The following is a 21,152-nucleotide window of genomic DNA, read 5'->3' on the forward strand; positions in this document are numbered from 1 at the left end:
TTCTGGAGGTCACCAATTCAGCCTCTGATAGGCTGGCCACAACGGCTGCCAAGGGAAGATGCCATCATAAATGGCAGAGGGATGTCCTCTGTAATGAAAGGCTGGTTAGCCTGACATCAAAAAACAATGGGAAAAGAAGAGTTTTGAGTTGAGGATCAATTAGAATAAAATTATAGGACAGAAACATAATTATGGACAGTGTGGCTTTGAGGAATATAGATCTTTGTTAAACATGAGTTTGGTTGCCAAGCAAATCCCTTTAGAAGTGAAATACCTAAGCTTTACATCTAATGCAAAGCTTTAGATGGATCAAGAATTGCCTGTCAGATGTCCAAAAGCAGATATCGACAGAGACAAATAATCAGTTATGAGTAGTTAATAAGGAATTCCTCCAGTCTCGGGAAACAACTCAGCATTATCTAATATGTTCATCAATACTCTGGCAGCAAAAATAAAGTGCTGCTGGGAAAATCTGCAGAAAAAGCATAGATTAATGTAATGGTAAATAATAAGAAAGACAAAGCATTCCCCCAGGTTCTCTCTCACATCTGTGTTTAACATAGTGAAATTCAAAGTTATTTATCAAGGAATAGGAAACTCCATCCACAGCTACAGAATGAGTACCACATCCTGCAAAGTATTGCTGAAAACATAATATGATCTTTCCATTACATGTTGTGGCAAGAAAGGCTAATGTAACTTGTGCATATATAAACAGGATAGTAATAAGTATATGTAAAGGAGGGATTTTTTTTCAATGTCTGGCTGTGCTGAGGCTGTCAAAGCAATATTGAATATATGCCAAAAAGAAGGATGAGTAGACAGACAAGATGCAGAAATAAAGCAAAAAAATATACCTTATGATTAAAACCACTGTTTTGAAATTATCAAGATAAGACCCAGAAATAATTTGACCAATATGTATAAATACTTTCTTAAGAAAAATGATGAATACTTAATCTAGACTTCTAAATCTAATAGAGCAAGGACAGATAACGACCAATGGAACTTAAAGACAAGTAAGTTCACATTAGACACAACCTGTGACAGGAAGTATGGCTAACCATGGACCATATTAATAAAGAAAAAAGTCTACTAGTCCGTATGTCTTTGGGGAAAACAAATCTTGTTAAATTCAAGTTTGATCAGCAGACACATCCCATTGGAAGCGAAGTAACTAGGCTTTACATCTAACATAAAGCATCTATTAGATGGATCAAGGTTACTTTTCTGAATGTGGTGTAAATCTACATGGTTTGTTACACAAAGGAGATTAAACTGCACGATCACTTGGAAAGTGAGCCTTTTTAACATTTTTGAGGTTATTGTTAAGGTTTTGTGGAGAGAGATGGTCTCTGGACAAAAGAAGGCAGCCATATGGACACAGGGAGAGCATGTTGTCAGTGCTATCACACTCTATTTTGTACTGTATTATGTTTACTCCCATCTTTACCTAGAGGCATGAGATGAAAGAACCATCACGGCCACCTAGGCTAAACTTTATGTCACAGTTGCTTTGTTTTGCATTTTTAACAAATACAATTTGAAGAAATCCATCGAGTATAATGGCCCAGGGAACTGTGCTTACTAATGGTGAAGAATCTATTAGCAGAAATCCTGACTGGGTGAATGATGTTTTATTGCTTTTAGGATATCATTATACTGCACAATGATTGTTATGTCAAAGTATCTAAAGGCCTAGAGTAGGCTTATTTTTATTAATTTGTCTAAATTTAATATTGAATAGTATATATTGAATTGTCCATTTATTAAAACTAATAGTAGAGCCTATTGTTACCCTACAAGCTCAATGTTTTCAAGTAGCATAATTCTCATAGAATATCTTGCATAATCAGAATTTGATTCAAATGTCTTTTCCACGGTGTAGGGGGCAATATTTTCCCATGTGCATTTTCTACTGGTGATGTTACAGGCTTGACTCACTCTCTACCAAGTCCAGTTAAGCGTTTCCTCTTTTGGTAGGAGATGCAGCCAAATAATACTCTACTAATTGTCTGCTTAATTGAAGAGCAACACAAAAACTGTTCTCAGCTGACAACAAATCATTATTTCTAGACTGATGAATCAGAAAACATCTGGTTTTGCTCTTGCGAGGAAATAGCTGCATTTGCTGTACTTACCCCAAAATTTGTGTGTGGCACAAATTGCCTACCTCTCATTTTAGTCTCAAATTAATTACTGTTTGCCCTAACCAGCCATTTCCCCCACAAAAGCACACTGATGAAATGGCTTGCTTTTTGTTCATAACAAATATATCTCCAGTTTATTTGTAATGCAGATTTGGTGAGGTTTTGCAATTACTTGATATTCAGCAGCTGATTGTATATCATGGCAGTTCTTCCTGAATGACTGAGTCTCATACAAGTCTCAGTTAATACCTGTTCTCTATTGCTTCATTTTCCATATCACAAAGCAGCTGTATTCAATACACTATTTTAATTGTCCAGACAGCCTATATAGTTCAACTGATACAAAACTGATTAGATAAGCCCTCAGGCTCAAAGGTCTGAGGAGATACATGTTACCTAAGGAATTGTTCACTTCTTGAAAGCCTTGCAGAATCCATTTCCAGCCATACAGACATACCTAAATGCAAAGCTGGAGAAGGCCCCAATCCATTTTCAGAATATTTACTTCTTCATAGTGGGTATCACCAGCACAGAGGAAGGAACTGTTGGCTGGATGGTGCACACCCCTGTAATAAAAGACTTTAGCTGTTGCTAGGTGCCGCCGATTTGTGCTTTATTTTTATTTTTTTTTCCTTGTGGAAGAGCATACAGTAATTTTTTACTAAGTCTACAGTCAATCAGATTTATAGGCATAGAAGAATTTACACGACTGCCTCCTTAACTTGCTAATCATTTGGACAATGAATATTTTAGCATGCATAGCATGTTTTGCCTTGGTACCTAGAAGAGAACTGCCTAAGGTTTGCAGCCTGCAGCATAACCAAGATTGAAGATCACTTGGGAGTCTAAACTAAGGATATTTTACACCACAACCTTCTGATGGCACATCTTTGCCTCCTCATATACACAGGAAACAATCTTCTCCCTTTAATTGCAGTGCTTTTACTGTGAGACAGAAGGAGAGGCTCATAAGCTGCTTGTTGGCAATCAGCAAGAAGACAAATGAATGGTCTCAAATGCAGAGTGGGCTATGTCTAAGGTAAAAAGTGTTTTCCTGTTCTCACACAGAAAGAATATGAAGTAATAAATATCTTCTTTGAAGGACTGACTAGGATCCCTTGCTTGTTTTCCTTCTGTGTTTTTTTTTCTTTTTCTTTTTTAAGTGTGTGAGAGGAGAGAGAAGCATCATGGAGGCTCCTGTTAATGCCCCAAAGGGTTATAAATCTTTGCTCAGAGAAGAATTTAAAAAAGAGCAGATGGATGGAGAGCTTGCTGTTAAAAGCAGTGGTGGGAATAGCTGTGTGAATCGAGACCAAGAAAATCAAGGAACTTGAAGGCCAAGGGAAAGAAGACATGGGAAATCTTATCAATGAAGATGTTAAGAAAACAATGCTACAGCAGCATACTATTTGAGCTGTTTCTGAGAGAGATAAAGGGGTAGGGAATTCTAACAAGACATGTTTGAAGATCTATGCACTATGATTTCTCAAAGAAACATCTGTTCAGGAGTCCAGAGCCACGTTCCACCTCTTGCCATATTGTTCCTCTGCTCAATTCTACAGCTTATGGGACAGCCTGCACTTGGGGGAAGCCAATCCATGAACAAGAGCAACACACAGCATTAGCTCCACTCAGTACAATCTCCTGAGAAAATCACAGCTGACTAAGGAAAGAGAAAGAGTATCTGGTAATTAGAAGTGATGGAGCTCTTTATAAGGACTCTTTCTGTTGTACCATTTGTAGCCTTGCACTTTAATGCTTAGTGTTTAGTGCCTTTTCCAAATACGATGGAAATTGCTTATACATTTTGGTTTGAATTGCCTTGCACCTCTTTACCAGAACGAAATACTACAGAAAGAAGTATTTCATCTGATCTTGATGAATGCTGTGCAGGATTCAACATACCTAATGACACATGTAGAGAATACTATCTGGCCTTTACAGACATCCTGCACAGCTCAGTGTGCACCTGGACTATCTTCTGCCTTGCAGTAGGGTAATTTCATAAAACATTACTGCAGCTAGCATATACATTCTTCAGAATATGTACAGCACAGACATCTTACTTAAACAAGTAGCTAAAAATAATTAGAGAAGAAAGACTATCTGACATTTTAGCTTAGGAGGCATGTAAAAATCCTACCCGCCCTATGGTGAAACACAGAGCTTTCTCAAACTGTAGATGGTAAATTCATAATAGCTGTATTGCACCCAATTTAACAAACTCACAGTAATTCTATGCTAGGCTTCGTACTATCCAGGTCAGATGAAATGATCACTGTGATTTGTATAAACAAACCTGTAAATACACCCCCCAACAAATTATACAAAATAATTCTCCCCAAAAGGTTTATATTCTGAGTAAAAAATAATAACAGCTATCAGACAATGAATAAATAACTACTCATAAGAGTTAATGGGCTAATGCCATTGAAAGGCAACAAAATTAAATGATACATAATTAAATTGTAGAATACATCATTTACCCTCACAAGCTACCGATCTCAGTGGCACAGGCTGCCCTGGACAGGAGTTTAGGCTAATGGAGCCATGAGTTCATAGGGAATGCCTTATCTGTCCAACACACCACCTGGTTCTTGATTTCAGACACTGTTAGCAGCTGCTGCCTTCACCCTCCAGTGTAGAGGCTTCCTAAAACCTTCCTCATGCTCTCAGATCACTTTATAATAAGAAAGCCTTGAAATGACTTTGTTAAACAGGAGCAGGTGCTGACCACTGGCAGAAGTACCACTGGCAATGAGTCTGATTTGAATAGAAAGATTTTCTTTAAACTTAGATTCTGGTTGTTCAGAAAACCACTCTCTAGAGAAGCTAGAGGATGCATGTTTGCAAGATGAACTCATTACCCTAGCGGCTGATGAAAGCTGCCTGAGGGTAATGAGGTGCAATGCCTGATTTGAAGTAGATGTGCACACAAATCTGACATTTACCTGTTATTCATGTGTGTGATTTTGAAATGAAGTGAAAAACTGCACAAATATCAAATAAGCTTGATCGCCGCCACCACCACATAATAGTGGTCATTTCAAGTATACCCTGCTACCTTTATAACACCCACTGTTCCTATGCACTCATGTTATCCCCTACATACTCTTTCTTGATGTCACTACCCTACTTTAGGGCAAGTATGCATACCTAAACACCTGGATCAATGTTCTTAAGATTTTGATATAGTCATCCTTCAGCACCAGGCAAGCAGCACAGAAATAAAAGGACCTTCTTCCCTATTACAGAATCCTCAAAAAATACCGTGCTTTTTTACTGTGCTATGGTATGAATATCCTGCTCTTTTTACTTTCCAAGTCGACAAGGCATGAGGGAATGAATCAAAAATATATTTACTCTGGAACAATTTTATTGACACAGTCAAAGCTAAAGCTGTCTATGACTTTTCCACTTCTGCCAGTATACTCCTCAAAAGCAGAATAGGATTGAAAAACAGAAACCTCAGAGAGAGAAAGCAGTTGCAGAATTCCTCTAAACCAGAGTCAAATTCTGCACCCATCAACTCAGAGTAAAGTGATTTCAGTGATCTTGAATGAGGTACCTAGAGATAAAGGATACACGTTTCCCATAAACGCAAAGATGAAACCTCTTAGTTTGAACTCATTGATGTTTATTCATTGACTGAGACTAGACGAGAACCAAACTGCAGTTCCCACATATGAGTGTTGACCTAACATTCATAAATTTTGTGACATAGATAGCCTTTATTTTGGTTTGACTAGCCAGAATAGAGGACATTACATATTCAGATAGTGATGTGATCCTCATTATTTTCAAGAGTGTTGTTCTGATTTCAGGTGTGTTTGGAGCCAAGTTTTCACTGATGGACAGAGCTGAGAAAATATAATTTGATACATATTTGGCAAAAAAATTATTTATTAGCAGTACAACAAAATTATGGGTTATAGAGTACACCTAAAGAATCAGAAAACAGAATGCCAGGAATACTATCCATATGGTAGTGAGCAGAATACATCTACTGAATTGGTAAATGTGACTGAGTCATTACTACTGTTTTACAAGTTCACAAGTATCATTATTTGCCGAGGAATCACAAATTATTTTTCTTCATTATTCAACCTGCTTTAGTTCAAAACCCTATATAAGCTTAAAACTGTGGAAAAGAATATGGCCTGTAAGGAAAATTGGTGTGGGACTGCAAAATCTGTAGACATTGCCAAAGAAAATGAACTCTAAAAACTGTTTTCCTTGTTTATGTGCTCTCTCCAGGCCCTCTTGTTTATGAAAAGGCTCAATACATGATCAAGTTACCATGCGTCAGCCAGGCTGAGGTAATTGTCTGTGTGCGCACTTTTGCTCTGTAGCAAATACAAGGAAATTTAACATAGTTTAAACCCCTTTCACCACAGGCAAACCTAACACATATTACCTTACATTCACTGCACATTGGAGCGTGCACCTAGCTCACATGCAGCTAAGTCACAGGAGCTTGACTGTGTGTCTGAGACCCAAGAGTACCAAAGGCGCTCCTTTCCCAGAAGAGCTCCTGGAGAGCTTGCCATTTCTCTATAGACATATTGCACAGACACACCATAATACTAATGAAAGACTTACCTGCCATGCTTCGACCTTCTTAATATCTGCACATGATCCATTTGTGAAGAGTCCTTTCCCAGGGGTACAGGTGTATATATCCTGCAACGCATGGGCAATAGAGTATACTGCCAAGTACACATTATAGGATATCCGCAAGTGCGTGTAGTCCATGTATGGGGTCTCCACACTGGTGATATTCTCATCCCCTGTGCATGGAGGACGGAAGGCAGCTGTACCGTTTCCAGCTCCCAGGCTTTCTTCATGGCCCTTGTGGAAGGAAGCTGAGGCTGGGGAATTTTTAGACCCATCGGGGAGATAGCAGTTAAATGTCTCCTCCCAAAACTCCTTGGCAAATCCATTGTTGGTAGACTTCTTGGGATGCACCTTCTGCAGAAACTCACGAAAGCCGGGGATCTGTCCGGCCTTCAGTGCAAACCCAATGGTGCTACCGATGACATGGAAGAATTCTGGCATGGCTATCAGGGATGAACTGGCCCAAGCCTCGCTCGCTAGCCAGATCTTGCCAGTGATGTTTCGCCTGACTATCTCTTTGATGAGGGGTTCCAAGTCTGGGCCACTGGAGAAGACAACAATCACTCTTGCAGTGGAGTTCTGGATGACCTCCACTACCTGCTGGATCTCCTCTTCATCCGAGTACTGCGAGATGAGCTCACTGAAATCAATGCAGATGTCTCTCTCCTCTGCCTCCTCACGAAACTTTTCAATCCCTGGCCGGCCGTAGTCATCATCAGCTGCAATCGTTCCCACCCAGTTCCAGCGAAAGTACTCAATGATGTCTGCCATTGCAGTGGCCTGATGCTCGTCATTTGGGATTGTGCGGAGGAAGGATTTGAACTGGTTCTTGTTGCTCAAAAGACGACTAGATGAGGCATAGCTGACCTGTGAGTGCACAGGGTAAAAGCAACACAGACCATGAAGTGGACTGATTGGGAATAAATTGCCTACATCTATCTAGCATCACTGTCAACCTGTGTAACCGCAGATATGGTGAAGGGAGAGCTGGGCACCACACTCTGTCAGCAGCATCCTGTTAGCCTTTGATTACATGTGATCTACTCTGAGAGTCTGTATGTTCTCGTAGCTGTGAATATCTTACAGAGGTGCAGATAACTGAGCAGCTGCTCAGACCCGAGAGGCTGGAGCAAGCACATGTGCACCTCTTCAGTCAAGGATATGAGGAAGTGACACAGATAATAACTTGGAGGATTGGCAAAGAGGTGTGTCACAGGTTACCTAAGCATGTGAATCTCTGTGCTTCCTGTCAAATCCAGAAACAAGAACATATCTTTCAGATAAATTAAGATTGTGCATATAATTCAGGAAAAATGCAAACTTCTGTCCTGAGCTGGACACAAGACAGAAGCCTTGAACTGTCCGTCCAGGACTACTGTGGAGAGTATTATCTGTCTCTTCTTGCCTGTCATCTCCCTCCCCATCCTTAAGCAAGATCCATCAGGAACCATATGCTATACCCCTGCTGGCCTCAGTAAGAGGAATGTGATCTACATCAGTGGCCTTGACCCTGGGAAGTGTTAAGGTAATAGTGGACAGTATTACCTTAGCACTATTTCCTGATTCCTGACCAGAATCAGCAAAGAAGTCAGTAGGCATTCCACATGCCATGAACTACTCTCTTACAGTTAAAGTGTTTTTTTTCTCCTTTTCTAAAGCTACCAAGAAATGTATTATTTTTCCTAATCAGAACAAGTGCCATATGCTCTCAGGATATTCCAGAAGTAAGAAGAAAACAGTAAAATCCATAACAGAATACTTGAGATCTGAAGAAGTTCTAAAACTCAGGTATCTTTGCCTTTTGAGACTGGTATCTGAAGTCTTTGAACTTTCTCTCTCACTTTGAAAAGATTTCTAAGCAGTTCATTTTGCACAGAGTGCAAATCTACACAAAACGTTATCTCTTCCTTAAACTCTGCAATTTAACGCTTAAGACTTGAGCTTTTCTGCTAGAGGGATGAAAAAAGGAGCTCTTCTAATGCAGTTCCAAGTACCACAGGAGCAAGTCTCTCCTTCGCACAGCTACAGCCTCCCCTAGACAGGCTCCTGGCCAGTGCTGCCCTCATCCCCTACCACCTACACTCCTGCACATGGTATAAGGGACCTGACACCCAAATTTCCTTTTTGTGTATCTTAGGCATACAAGAGCCAGGCCTGCATACACCAAGGGAGCGTCACTTTAGTGCAGGTTACAGCAGCTTCCCCATTTTGATCTTAGCAGTATCCATTCCTTTTGGAGCTTCAGAAGCTGTCCTAGCATACTTTTTAATGGTGCAAAAGCCTATTTTTAATGATTTTCCTCCTTCTTAACTACTTGGAATTTTATATGATACACTGAGATAAGATATTGAAAAATAGAAATAGAACAGAAGTCATAACGTTTTCATTTTCTATGTCAATGAAATGAGAAATGAGCCTTACATTAATTATAAAATATATCTCCAACTTATACTGAAATGTAGGGTCTATTAAGCATGGATTTTTGCTAATGGCCTTGCTATAAGCAAGAGATAATGCATATTCTAATGCTACCCAACAACTGCCATTTTAAAAGCCTGCTCTCAGCTGTCAAACTTTAACCATCTGGCTAAAAATTTGTTCCATGTTGAGAACTGAACCTCCTGACATTTATCTGTTTCTGTAGCCACCAAATAAAAAAAAATTCCTTGTAACATAAACATCACTCCCTTTTCAAAGGAAAATTTTGAGAGCTGCAACAGTCTACTATTTTCCATTCAACTCGCCAGCCTTTCTGAGCAGCCCCTGTTCACCTGATAGTGTGATGTGCAGACTAACAGGATGCCTTAAAATGCCATCACAGGGCTTATTACATCTCCACCTTCCAAAGCTACCATGGGCAATGCTTAGATAGTATATATTTGTCACAGCTCAAGCCATTCTTCCCTTGAACTGAGACTGAATGTTCACCTCTTCAGATTTCTTATATGAGCAAGAGAGTCAGATTGCATTAAATAGATGAGAAATATTATTCCTTATCAGGCAAGAATCATTCCCTCTTCATTTATGGAACTGGAGCTGTAGTTGAAATAAAGACATATACTCTCAGGATAGACAGTGTGATAGAATATCGTCACAAGGCCTCTTATAAGCTCTGGCAATTGTATTCATTTTAGAAGAGGAACTGGAAATATTAGACTATATGAGACAATGTGTAAGTGGATAAGGCCAAGCACTTTCCCAATATGTAAACCTGAAGGCAAGAGCAGTAACATTAAGCTGTAAAGTGCCAGCCTCATACTCAGTTTAGGGCCTCAGCAGAGCAAGTCTATCAAATGAAAGGATGGGACTGTGGATGTCTGCACCAGCCTCAGTGGAGTCAGCAGGCAGCAAGAAGGATATTGAGACACAGGAGCTGGCACAAATGCCCTGCCACACAAATAACAACAGGACAGGGAGAGGCATATCCACGTTCTCTCATAAACATTATTTTGGAGGCCCCAGGGCAAAAGGAAGGCAAGTCAGCTTGAAGCACCTGATCAGCAGAAGCGATAACTTCACAGATCACCTACTTGAATAAATCAAAGATACTGAAGGGTGTAAGAGTGGCTGGCAAAGGCTGAGCTCTGCTGTACTGAGCTCTGTGGGAGGGAGGCATGACTAAACAGTAACCCACAGTGAAGGCACATCAGCACTAACCTGTCATTACTGATAACGGCCAATGACTTACCTAAATTACCAGCATATCCAAACTAAACCACTCCAGAGATTACCTTCCCCCTAGACTAGATTGTTGTTGGCTGGATGTTGCTACTTGGCTGCCTGGTAACCTTTGTGTTTGGGGATTAAAAATTTCTAGCAAGACAGATATTTATACCGTAAGAACCACCCCAGCTCCCACCTCCCCACACATACGCACAATTTTTATTGTTCCTCTCCTTGAGAGTCTCCTTGAGAGTCTATTTTAAGTCGCAAAGACTAAACAAGTCCTGGAGGCTGAACTCCCCTCAAGCCCTTCTGTTGCGCAGACAGGACACATTGGCAGAGAGTATAGAGAACTTGGAACTGCCACTGCATTTGCCAAATACATATCTGGCGAATGTGAGACTTAAGTCTTGTATTTCCCACCAGCAAGTATTCAGTTTGATTTGACTCACTAAGTCTAGAGGGAAATAAACTGTATTCTGTCATGTAAACTGTCATTTCACTTTAAAAGGCAGTGCTCCACATTGCTGTGTTGCACCTAAATCCATTAGTATAGTTAGGGCCTCTGCATATCTAAACTTCCTTTTGTTTGAAACAGAGATGGATCATGTAAGGCAGCAGCCCATCTCCCTATCACAGGTCTGTAAATGTACTTAAAGATCCCCTCCGAAGAGCAATATTCTCCCCTGTACTGCATGCCTGGCTAGTGCTGCAGAGCAGAGAGGCAAGCCTCTTTGTAAGCTAAACAAGACAAGCAAATGCATACCTGAGGTATGTAGAAGAGTCCGAGCAGATTGGCCACAGCAGTAGAGATCCCGGAGCCAGTTGCACCCACGACTGCTATGGTGGAAGGGATATGCTCAGAGCAGTTGCAGAACTCATCCAGGTTCAAGGAGTCTATCTTGTTCTGGGCCACAAAACTCAGGGTCGCCTCTAGGGCTTTAGAGACTGTATTGCAAGTGTCAAATATCCTGTATCCCAAGGTCATGTTGGGAAGGAGAGTTGGACTGCTGTTTATTTCTTCTATGGCAAAGATCATAGCCTGTAGCCAGCGGAAGCCTCGGAAATTATACCTGGACGTGAGAAACAAATAATAGGGAGTGAGAAGATGCCAAGCAGAGGAGAGGAGACCAGAACTGTGACAAAGAGAAAACAAAAGATTCCAGATACAAAAGGCAAAGTCAACTTATATTACTCAGATCAGTCTTGTATCCTAGTGAATTCAGAAAGGTTTCTTTTTTCTTCAGTGGTTACAGAAGAGTCATGCATATGCTGCAGGGTTTTGTTCTGGTTTTCAACTCTTCAGGTTTGGGAGCTCAGTTCAGTGGTTGTGGGAATGAGGTGAATTTTTCTAAGCAAGTCCCCTAAAGTCTGGGAAAGTTGAGAGAGATCACACCTGGAGAGGTGGTTTTGGCCTGTCCCTTCTAGTCAGGACGTTAAATCTGAATCTTTCTGAGCAAAGGCTTTAACACAAAACTATCCCTACCGGATTTCCATCTATGCTCCTCTGACATGTTTCTGAATGCAGATGGCAGTGTCTGCTAAGCCCTGTGCTCATCTGGATGCTGTCATGGACTTGGTTCAGGGATATGCATGTGTAGATTGCTAGAAGCGTTAGGCAGGTGATGTGAGTTGAGACACTCCGCACTGGCTGCCTCTGGATATGCAGGTGGCTGCTAGCCCCGTTCAGGAAAATTTGAGCATCTGTAACACCTCACATATCTCATACTGGGGAAAAGGGCACAGTCAACCTGGTTATTCCACAGAATAGATAAATACTGTAAAGTCAAATCCTAGTATAACTTGTTAACTGGATACTTTGGTACTTCAGTGTTTTCATCAAATAATAACTCCACTCTTTATTATAGTGCTGTCATTCATTTGTTTTAGACAAGAGCTCAGAAGCTGTGGCTAGAGCTAACCCAGGGTTAGGGAGCAGTGTCAGGAATGGGCTACAGCACCTGGGGATCTGTGTTTAGAGCATCACATACTCTAAAAGAACTGTTGATCAAAGTTGTTGAGGTGATCAAAGAAGCTGATATAGAGGTGAGTGACTATTAATCCAAGGGAGAGAGAAGTTTTTTTATGGAAAGCAGCAGAAAGTAGCTTTGCCATGTGGCATTCCTAAGTTTTACTTACTGTGTTTTCTCCTGTAAAGCTGCAAAAGCAACAAGCTGTGCGCCTGTGAAGCTGCCACGTTCTGGGATAATTCAGCCGGAATAGCAGAATCTTTCACTGCCCTTCCTTATGATGCATTACTTGTCAGGAGAGCAGTGAGTCTGCAGAGTTTTGAGTTGAGCCATGAAAACAGGAAGCTGCCAAAGCTGTTATGCTCAAGATTTGTTGGAAAAACTGATGGGACCCAGAACTGTGGAACAGCAGGTAATCTAAGAATAGATTCATTATAAAATGGTAAATTTTAAGTTTCAGATGAGTGCCATTTTGAAATGTTTTGAGACACATTTCAATTAACAAGGTGAAGGTTTTTTAAGATAAGCTATATTCAGTCATGAACTTTCAATCTCTGAGATATATGACCCAAACATTTTTTAATTACTCGATAAAATGAACTGTTTCCAAAATTGATATTAGCTACATCTGTCTTATTCAACATTGAATGAACATAACCACATTACTTCCATTCTAGGAATTTTATCTGGCTTATCAGGGATCAGAAGTTCTAAAAGTATCACATGTAAGGTTTACCTTTAACTGTTAAAAGCATCATTTATTCAACTTCAGTTCACCTCTTCCAGAGATCTTTGGCCAGCTTCCAAAAGAGGTTCTGCTCTGAGGTTGCACCTCAAAGAACAGACAACATGGTTTTGTTACAAAGCTCTTCAGCAGCTTTAAGTCACAAGTTTGGGCCAATATAAAACCTTATTTATAATTTATGACCAAACGGACAGCGAGTCTCTTTAAGGTCACTCTCTAGAACATGGATATCCTCTAGAATATGAGATTGTGCATTACATTGAGAAGTAATTTGGTCATTAACATATATTTTTTTTTTTAGTTCCAAACCATTGAGGAGTGAGATGCAATGGAAGAGCTCTGAAATAAAAATGCAAGTCTTAGAGGGAATGAGGCAGTGAATGTTCTGTACAGAAAAAAAAATGTATTGGGTCAACTAGGCTGCCTCACACGGTCAGTAATGCACTCCAGGAAGATCAGAAGGGCAACAAGGAAGGGTTTTCTGATAATTCTTTTTAAAGCTAAATGTATTCACAGATATTTTGAGTTAAAATGAAAACAGAATTTGAAGCAAGGAGCTATGTTCAGGCTCCCAGTGTAAAGGAGAAAAACATTAACAGATTTTATATATTTCAAGGGGAGATTGCTGAAAAGCTAGGAGGTTCAAAGGTACCATTATTCAACTGTGAAAAGCCTCATACATTCCAGTCTATATAAACAAAGAATTACGCCAGCTCACATTAAATTACACATATGGCATATGACACAGAAGTTAGATTGCGTTTTATGGCTGTTTGACAGCAGTTTAATTTAGATTTTAAAAATTCAGCAAGATTTCATGTGGTATCTTCAGAATCAGTCAAACTGGACTATCTTCCCCTTGCTTTCAAAGAACTGCGTTTGCCACTTAATTCAGCAGGTGCAGGGTAAGGCCTATGATACATAACTGCTTTTATTTTCCTTTATGGCGTATGTTATTCATGAACTTTTATTTACAGCATTTGGTCTACCTGCTGAAGTTCGGATTGTTTTTATTTTGGAAGGGAAAGGAGGGCAGAAGATGTTGTTTGGGAGCTAGACTCCAAAATGTCTTTGAAATGCTTTTGACAATTTACCTCCAGCTCAACAAGTATGGACCAGGGATATGCAATTTTCCTCAATCACACCTCTGCTGGTATCAGCACCAGCAGTTCACCAGAAGACAATCAGGTGGGTTAGAGACAAATGCACCTGGCTCTACCTTCTCTAATATTGTGATCCTTGACAGAAGTTCAAACAGATCTTGTTTTGATTAACTGATGCAGTGTTATATCTGATACCATATCAGTGTTAACACTGACATAGTCAGGTAAAGGGAGTTCTGCTAAGCTGGTTTAATTGAGGGAAGATTAATAATTCCTTCGAACCTTGTGAGTGGGACTTGTGTGGGTATGACTCCAGCAAAGGGCTGCAGATAGATTTCTCTTGGCTTGGTGTTTGAAACTGACAGCATGTTGACCTCGTGCTGCTGCTGTCGCTGATGGGACTGTAATGTTCTATCAGCCATGCACAAGTTTCACTGGGAATTTCTATGAAGAAACAGCAACATCCAAAGGATTTAGTAATGGAAGAAAACTTGTCGTTAGACTTCCAGTGTCCAGTGTCTTTAAATAGTCACTGAAAATACGCGAAAAAAGCAGCTTCCAAAAGTTATTTTCTGACAGATTATTTTTACAGCTTCATTGGTAGGATCTTGTATTTTAAAATTTCTAAGATGTGCTGCTATGAAAAGTGTCCTGTAAGCTCTAAATGAGAGTTTAATGTAAATAAATCAGTGCCCAAAGGTGTAGGTAGGAATTTCAATTCACACTTGTTCTTTAACTGCTTCCCCTCTATCACATCCATTCTCCCACCTCTCCCTCAGGCCTGGAAAATGCAATTCATTCCACTTGAGCTTCTTTCTAGTCCCAGGCAGGAGCAAAAATAGGGAATGAGAAATTAGAAATGACTCTTCCACAAGTTCTCATCTGAATCGTCCAATCCCCAGGGGATGGATGATCTTTGCAGCCCAGTTTGCTGCCTAGTAAACTCACAAGATCTCACTGATTCAAAGAGGTTTCTTTCCAGTTGGTCTAATTGTGTCCATCTGAGGATGTTCAGGAAGGCTAAAATGTCTCAATTAAATGGGATAAAGTAAGGATTTATAAATTAAGGAACATAAAGTCACTTATCCAGTTTGAGGTCCCCAGAGCTCCATGACCTGTGAAAAATGGCACTAGCAATGAGACTGCTGGGCTGATGCTTGAGTACAACCACACACGGGCTGCATGGCCCATGGGATTATGAAATCTGAGATGTGTGTGTGTTTGGAAACTTGTTTCACCCCCAGTCCCTTTTCCTTTCCCTGTGAGGCCAGCACCAGCACCTCCAGCCTCCCTCGCCACATCACCACCGCACAGCTTTGGCCAGACTGTCACTTACAGCATGGGCTGGGTTAGGAAACATGCTGCTCCTGACCCTACTCAGGCTGGTTCTCTAAGTTTTTCCATCTGAAAGATGCAGCCAAAGCCACTAGCTGTGTGAGGGACTGTCAGAAAGCCCCAAGGGCTGCAGAGCCTACTCATTCTGCAAGAAACCCTGAAGAGAAACCTGAAATTCTGAAATATTATTTGCTTGCTTGTTTATTTGGTCTGCTTTGAATAGCTCATACCATCCAGCAGGGAAATGCGAATCTGTTAGTCTTCATAGAGGAACAATTCAGAGCTTTGTGTTGCATACTGACCTTCATTTATCAAAACTTGCAAGCCACCAAACTAAAACCAATAGAATTTGAGGGAAAATAAGGACAAGGTAATGTAAAAGCTCTAAACACATCTTTCACTTACTGTCCTATGGCTGATACATACTTTAGCTCAAAAATGGTGACAAAGACTGCTTACATCCCAGATCACACCAGTATTCTTTTCTTTCTCTTGTGGCTGTATTTACATCCCAATTTCTTTGTCTTCTCTAAATTTCCAATACATTAATAATGTATAATTACTACGAGCACTTACTAGCGCTGCTATTATTAAGACATGCAAAGGTGAGAACTTGGGTCAGTTGTAGGATTCCCTCAGTCAGAAGGGTACAGAGAGCTGCTTATCATTCTCAAAAGTTTAGGAGTAGAATTAGAATTCTTTCATCTCTCAGATAGACATACTGACTCGGTGAGCTAAAATGTCCTGGAGCTGTGCTCTGTGAAACTGTGCACTGTCATGTGAAGATGATGTTTTACCACATAATTTGAAAGCTCTGTGCCACAATGTAGAATCTTGACTGGACTGCTAAGCAGAATTCAGGGAATATGCATACAAATTATGATATAGTGACATTATATTGGCAACACTGTATCTCAACACACTAGGAATACATTCTCATTGCAAACATTATTCATTAGAGTAAGAAAGAGCCACGGGTATTGCCCATCTGTGCTATACTACTACTACTACTACTACTACTACTACTACTACTACTACTAAAATAATGAATCTACCTGGAATTGAAAAAGGACAGAGAAATTAAGTTATGAATAAGCCTCTACGGGTGCTGGCAGAGAAAAGGGGGTCATGGATATTGTGCTGTGCTTAGTCTCTGTCTCCATCATATATATCAGATTTGTGACAGCAAATGTTATTCGGAAAGTTGCTGTCACAGTACCTCAGGAATACAAACACAGAAGATGTGTTTGTATCAAATATAAGACACTTGGTTGCTTAGGAAATAAACTGTATAAATATTTCTAAAACATAGGAAACAAAATTTCTGTCACTTTCTATATTCCTATCTTACATTTGAGATGGCAAAATCAGGACCAAGTTTTCACTTTGGACTCTTCAATTCAGTGTTTAAAGTGTGAAGACACATTTCCAGTAGAACCAGTACAAAAAGAACTCTAAAGAAATTGCTAATGTTCTTTTTTCCTTTCCCTGCTGAGTATAAAGTTTTCCAATAACCATGTATGAGATACACACAATAGATTTAGGTCAGTATGCATGCTGAATGGAGGAGAAAGATTAAGTACCACAAGAATGTAAAGAGTGTGCAAATTGAAAGAGCGGAGGGACAACTATCCTTTGCATTTTGAGAAGCCCTGTTTAAAAGCATAGGGATGGAACTGGCAACAGCTAAATGTCTAGAAAATGCCCTAACAGCACACTGAAGTCAACAACATTGAGTTGAACAGTCCTCAACAGAAAGGGAAGCCATACTTCTTATATTACTTGACACTGAGCTGCAGAAGTGACAAGGGCATTCCATCCCTAGAGTTTCAGTGGGACCCACAGGTCTTTGTTTGGGCTCAAATCCAGGAGCCTTTCATACCATTTGATTACTTGTTGCTATTCCTGCCCAATGGAGGAGAGGATGAGGAAAGAGAGAGGTGCTCACATACTCCCAAACAACCCTGGATCTAATTTTTCTGTATGATACAAGACAACTCTAATATAGAGTTAAAAACTGTACTCAGCCGTCTAAGAAGTGGGCAGATACACAACTGATTAGCCACAGCCTTAGAAAGATACAGCAACACTGGAGAAAGCTCAGAGTAGGGCAACAAGGTATAGAACAGATTTTGCCCCAGGACCAAGCAAGTAGGTTAGGACTCATCAAGCAGGAGGAAGGAATAACTGAAAGGGATACAGCAGAGACTGGTCACATCTCGAACAGCAAGGACAATATGAACAGTGAAGGCTTGTTTGCTTTCATAGGAGCAAGAGAAGCTCCAAGTGAAGTTAGTCACAGTGGGTTCAAAGCAAACAAGATGTGTGTGACCAAAAGGGGAACTGTGTTCTGCTGAAGGCTGTGGATGCCAAAAGCTTACAAGGGTTCAACAAGGGATCAGATTAATTCATAGAGGAGAAATCTGTTGCAGAATAAATAATACTAAAGATGTCATCCCTCATTTAGCAATCCCTGAGCTGCAAACTGGTAGGCACTAGCAGCTTTTGTGAAAGTATTGCCACATGCTTTCCCTGCTTTACTGTTAGCCAGGCATTTGCTTTTGGACTCTTGGAAATAGGATATTAAGCTAGAGAACTTTTGGCTTGACCAGGTATGGCTATTCTTATGTTCCCTTAGTGGATTTCTCATCCTACAAAAGTTTTTGACACTACAAGATTGGAAGGTCTCTTCTTTGGAAAGAAACTGAAACTATATTTTTTTTTGCAGAAAATATGATTAGACAATTCCAGGCTAGACAACTGCCAAGAAATGAGGAAACTCAATTAACACTGGCTAAAGTGTCTTAGCTTATGACTTGGTGAACATTTCGGGCTCTTATAGTCAGCATGCTTAACCTGCTGACTACTGAGAATTCAAAACCTGCCCAGAGAATTCAAAACTAAAGGGATCACCCTTGTCTAATGAGACCTCTGAGTAAGTCAGACAACAGAACTTTTCTGAATTACATCCTGCTTGAAATAGAGAATCTCTGTCAAGAAAAATGCCTGCTCTCAATTTAAAATGTTCCAATAACAAGGAATTCACCACAGCTCATAAACTGTCCCATAGATAAACTATCTTCATTATTAAAATCTGATGACCAGATTCAAGAAGTCTTTCTAACCCAACCTCTTCTGAATTGAATCTTTCCTGGAATTGACATTTTCTGGTGAATACATATGCAAAGAAACTGCTTCCAGCTACCTCTGGTCAAATCATCCCCTTGTTCCTGTTGTAATTACAACTAGCTCTGCAGCTAGATTTCTCCCTTTTATTAAATAGTCTCTCTATATTTGCACAGTGCTATCAACTCATGATTCATCCATTTCTTTGAGGGAGTCAGGTAAAGTGGCCCAAGTACCTGTTCAGTCAAGTCCTTTCCATCTGCCACCCCTTGGTGCAAGGATGAGGACAATACAGATCCTACTCCAGAAAACTTAAGGTGGAAGATGTCTTTTTGCAGATCAATGTCACCCACAAGGAGCTCCCAATAGCTTCACACGACAGCCTGTCTGGTTGCTCAGGGTTTTCCCAGTGTTGGCAGTGCTACCTCATTATAACAAAGCTTTGAGGCAATCATGCATTAGCAGTACTCCTGAGGGAACAGACTGCTCCATTCTTTTCTGATCCATTCTAATGTGTCCCGGTCAAAATAGTTACTGAGTCTGACACAGCGTTGACAGAAATGAATGCTACTTTCAGTTTATAAATATCGGCCAGTGTCCTGTCTACCTCATGGAGCAAATGAAGAAGGCAATGAGAGTTGAAAATACCCATTGCTTTTCACCTTCCACTTTTAAAATACTGCTTCCAAGAGAGAGAAAATACCTAGATGGACATGTCCTGTCCAATATCTCAGTGAGAAACCACACCTGGAATCTGTAAGTGCAGTAGGAATAATGTCAGCAGTTCTTCATCACCATCTCCAACAAAACTGAACTAGATCTCTGCTCTAGGACCAGAAGTCAAAATAATTCTAGACATATTATTCTTTCCTATATGATTCCAGAAGAGGTCTCATGACAGTGAAATGCTTTCCAATGGATGGTGATGACAACATTCCACACCAATTGCATATATTTTGTCCATGTGACATTTCAATTGCAATCAACTTCTGTCACACCTCTCATTCCTAAATTATTGTGTCTTTTACAGAGTAGGACTGTAAGGTTAAAAATCCCTCATGTTTCATCATAAAAATGGCTACATTTCAGTAAAAAGAGAAGCTATTTTCATATGCATTACCCCCTCTCCCTCCAAGCCTAAGTGCCAAACATGTAGACAAAATCTATCTGCACTATTTACACCGAAGAAGAGGAAAAGAGGTTGCTCAGAGAGGTTGTGGAGTCTCCTTCTCTGGAGATATTCAAAACCTGCCTGGATGCAACCCTGTCTAACATGCTCTAGGTGACCCTGCTTGAGCAGGGAGGTTGGACTAGATGATCTCCAGAGGTCCCTTCCAACCTTACCGATTCTGTGATTCTGTGAAAAGGGTGAGGAAAGTCTAAGTAGGGAGTTCAAACCTTCATAAAGGTCCTAAAGAGAGAGCTGTTTGTTTAGCAAGATTTTTCAAAAGCAATGAGCTGTCCAGCTCTCACTTCCTCACTTGTTTAGGCAACTAAACAGTTTGCAAAGTGCTTAGAATAAGAGGCAGAATTGGAAAAGAACCTAATATCTGATTTCCAAGGTATTTTTCTATGCACTGACTGTAGTCAAATGAACTTAAAGACACTACTTGTTAATTTACTTCCTTCTTTTAGGAAAGTTTATTTTAGGGTACTATTCAAACATCCACCATGGAGGACAAGATAGATCAGTGTATTTGTGTTTTGGCAGCTTTGGGGAATATATAGATTGCCATCTTTCACTGAACAAATATTACTTACCATAATCTTTAACATATATACCTTCTGTCTTTATACACCTATTTTTTCTATTATTTACATCATGCTTTCCCATTACCTTGCAGAACTCAATTCTCTACAAGCATCAGATCACAGACCATTATTTACTAGTATAACCTGTCACCACTAGTTGAAAAAGCTTGAGACTCCTCCATCAAGCCTTTTTCTTTTCTTTTTCTTTTTTCTTTTTTTTATGGCTTACCTTATACACTCCACTGATTCTGGTCTTGATTTTAGATCCTGGTCTTTAGCAGCCACTCCAAAATGAATGGGGAATAATCCTCCAAGAATAATGTCTCCCTTTTTCTGTGCCCGCTGGTTTGGTCCATAGGCAGCAGTGTTCCAGGCAAATACCAAAAGAATCAAGCAGCAGCTATATAAAGTCATTGTTCCTCTTTTCACCAGGAGGTTATAGGATGCAAAAAGATGATGTAAGAAAGCAAGTGGAACTAGTAATGTCAAGTAAGCTTTTTCTTTCCCTAATACAGCACAGGGAAGATTTGTGACACATGTCTGCAGGGAGCTAAACAACAGGGTGAGAGCCACAGTGCTGGTATTTCTCTCTCTATCTTCTCCATTGCAAACCAACAATTCAGTTGTCCTTGGTTCTTCATAACCAAAGCACTATGGAGAGCTCATCTCTGAGAACTGCAAAAGAAAGATA

At 40.2% G+C, this 21,152-nt stretch overlaps 1 protein-coding gene across 2 annotated transcripts in view; it reads right to left on the reverse strand.

Moving 5' to 3' along the window:
* Positions 1–20,875, reverse strand: part of CASR (calcium sensing receptor) — a 40,838-nt gene extending 19,963 nt beyond the window's left edge. For both annotated transcript variants that reach the window (XM_062594524.1, XM_062594516.1), the window contains exons 1-3: positions 20,691–20,875; positions 11,197–11,503; positions 6,753–7,634 (exon numbers count right to left, since the gene is read on the reverse strand). In XM_062594524.1, coding sequence (XP_062450508.1) covers positions 6,753–7,634; positions 11,197–11,503; positions 20,691–20,875 — 1,374 coding nt within the window. The remainder of the gene's footprint in view (positions 1–6,752; positions 7,635–11,196; positions 11,504–20,690) is intronic.
* Positions 20,876–21,152: the final 277 nt, after the last annotated feature.

Source organism: Rhea pennata, chromosome 1 (assembly GCF_028389875.1).
Source record: "Rhea pennata isolate bPtePen1 chromosome 1, bPtePen1.pri, whole genome shotgun sequence".
In the NCBI taxonomy this organism is placed as follows: Eukaryota; Metazoa; Chordata; class Aves; order Rheiformes; family Rheidae; genus Rhea; species Rhea pennata.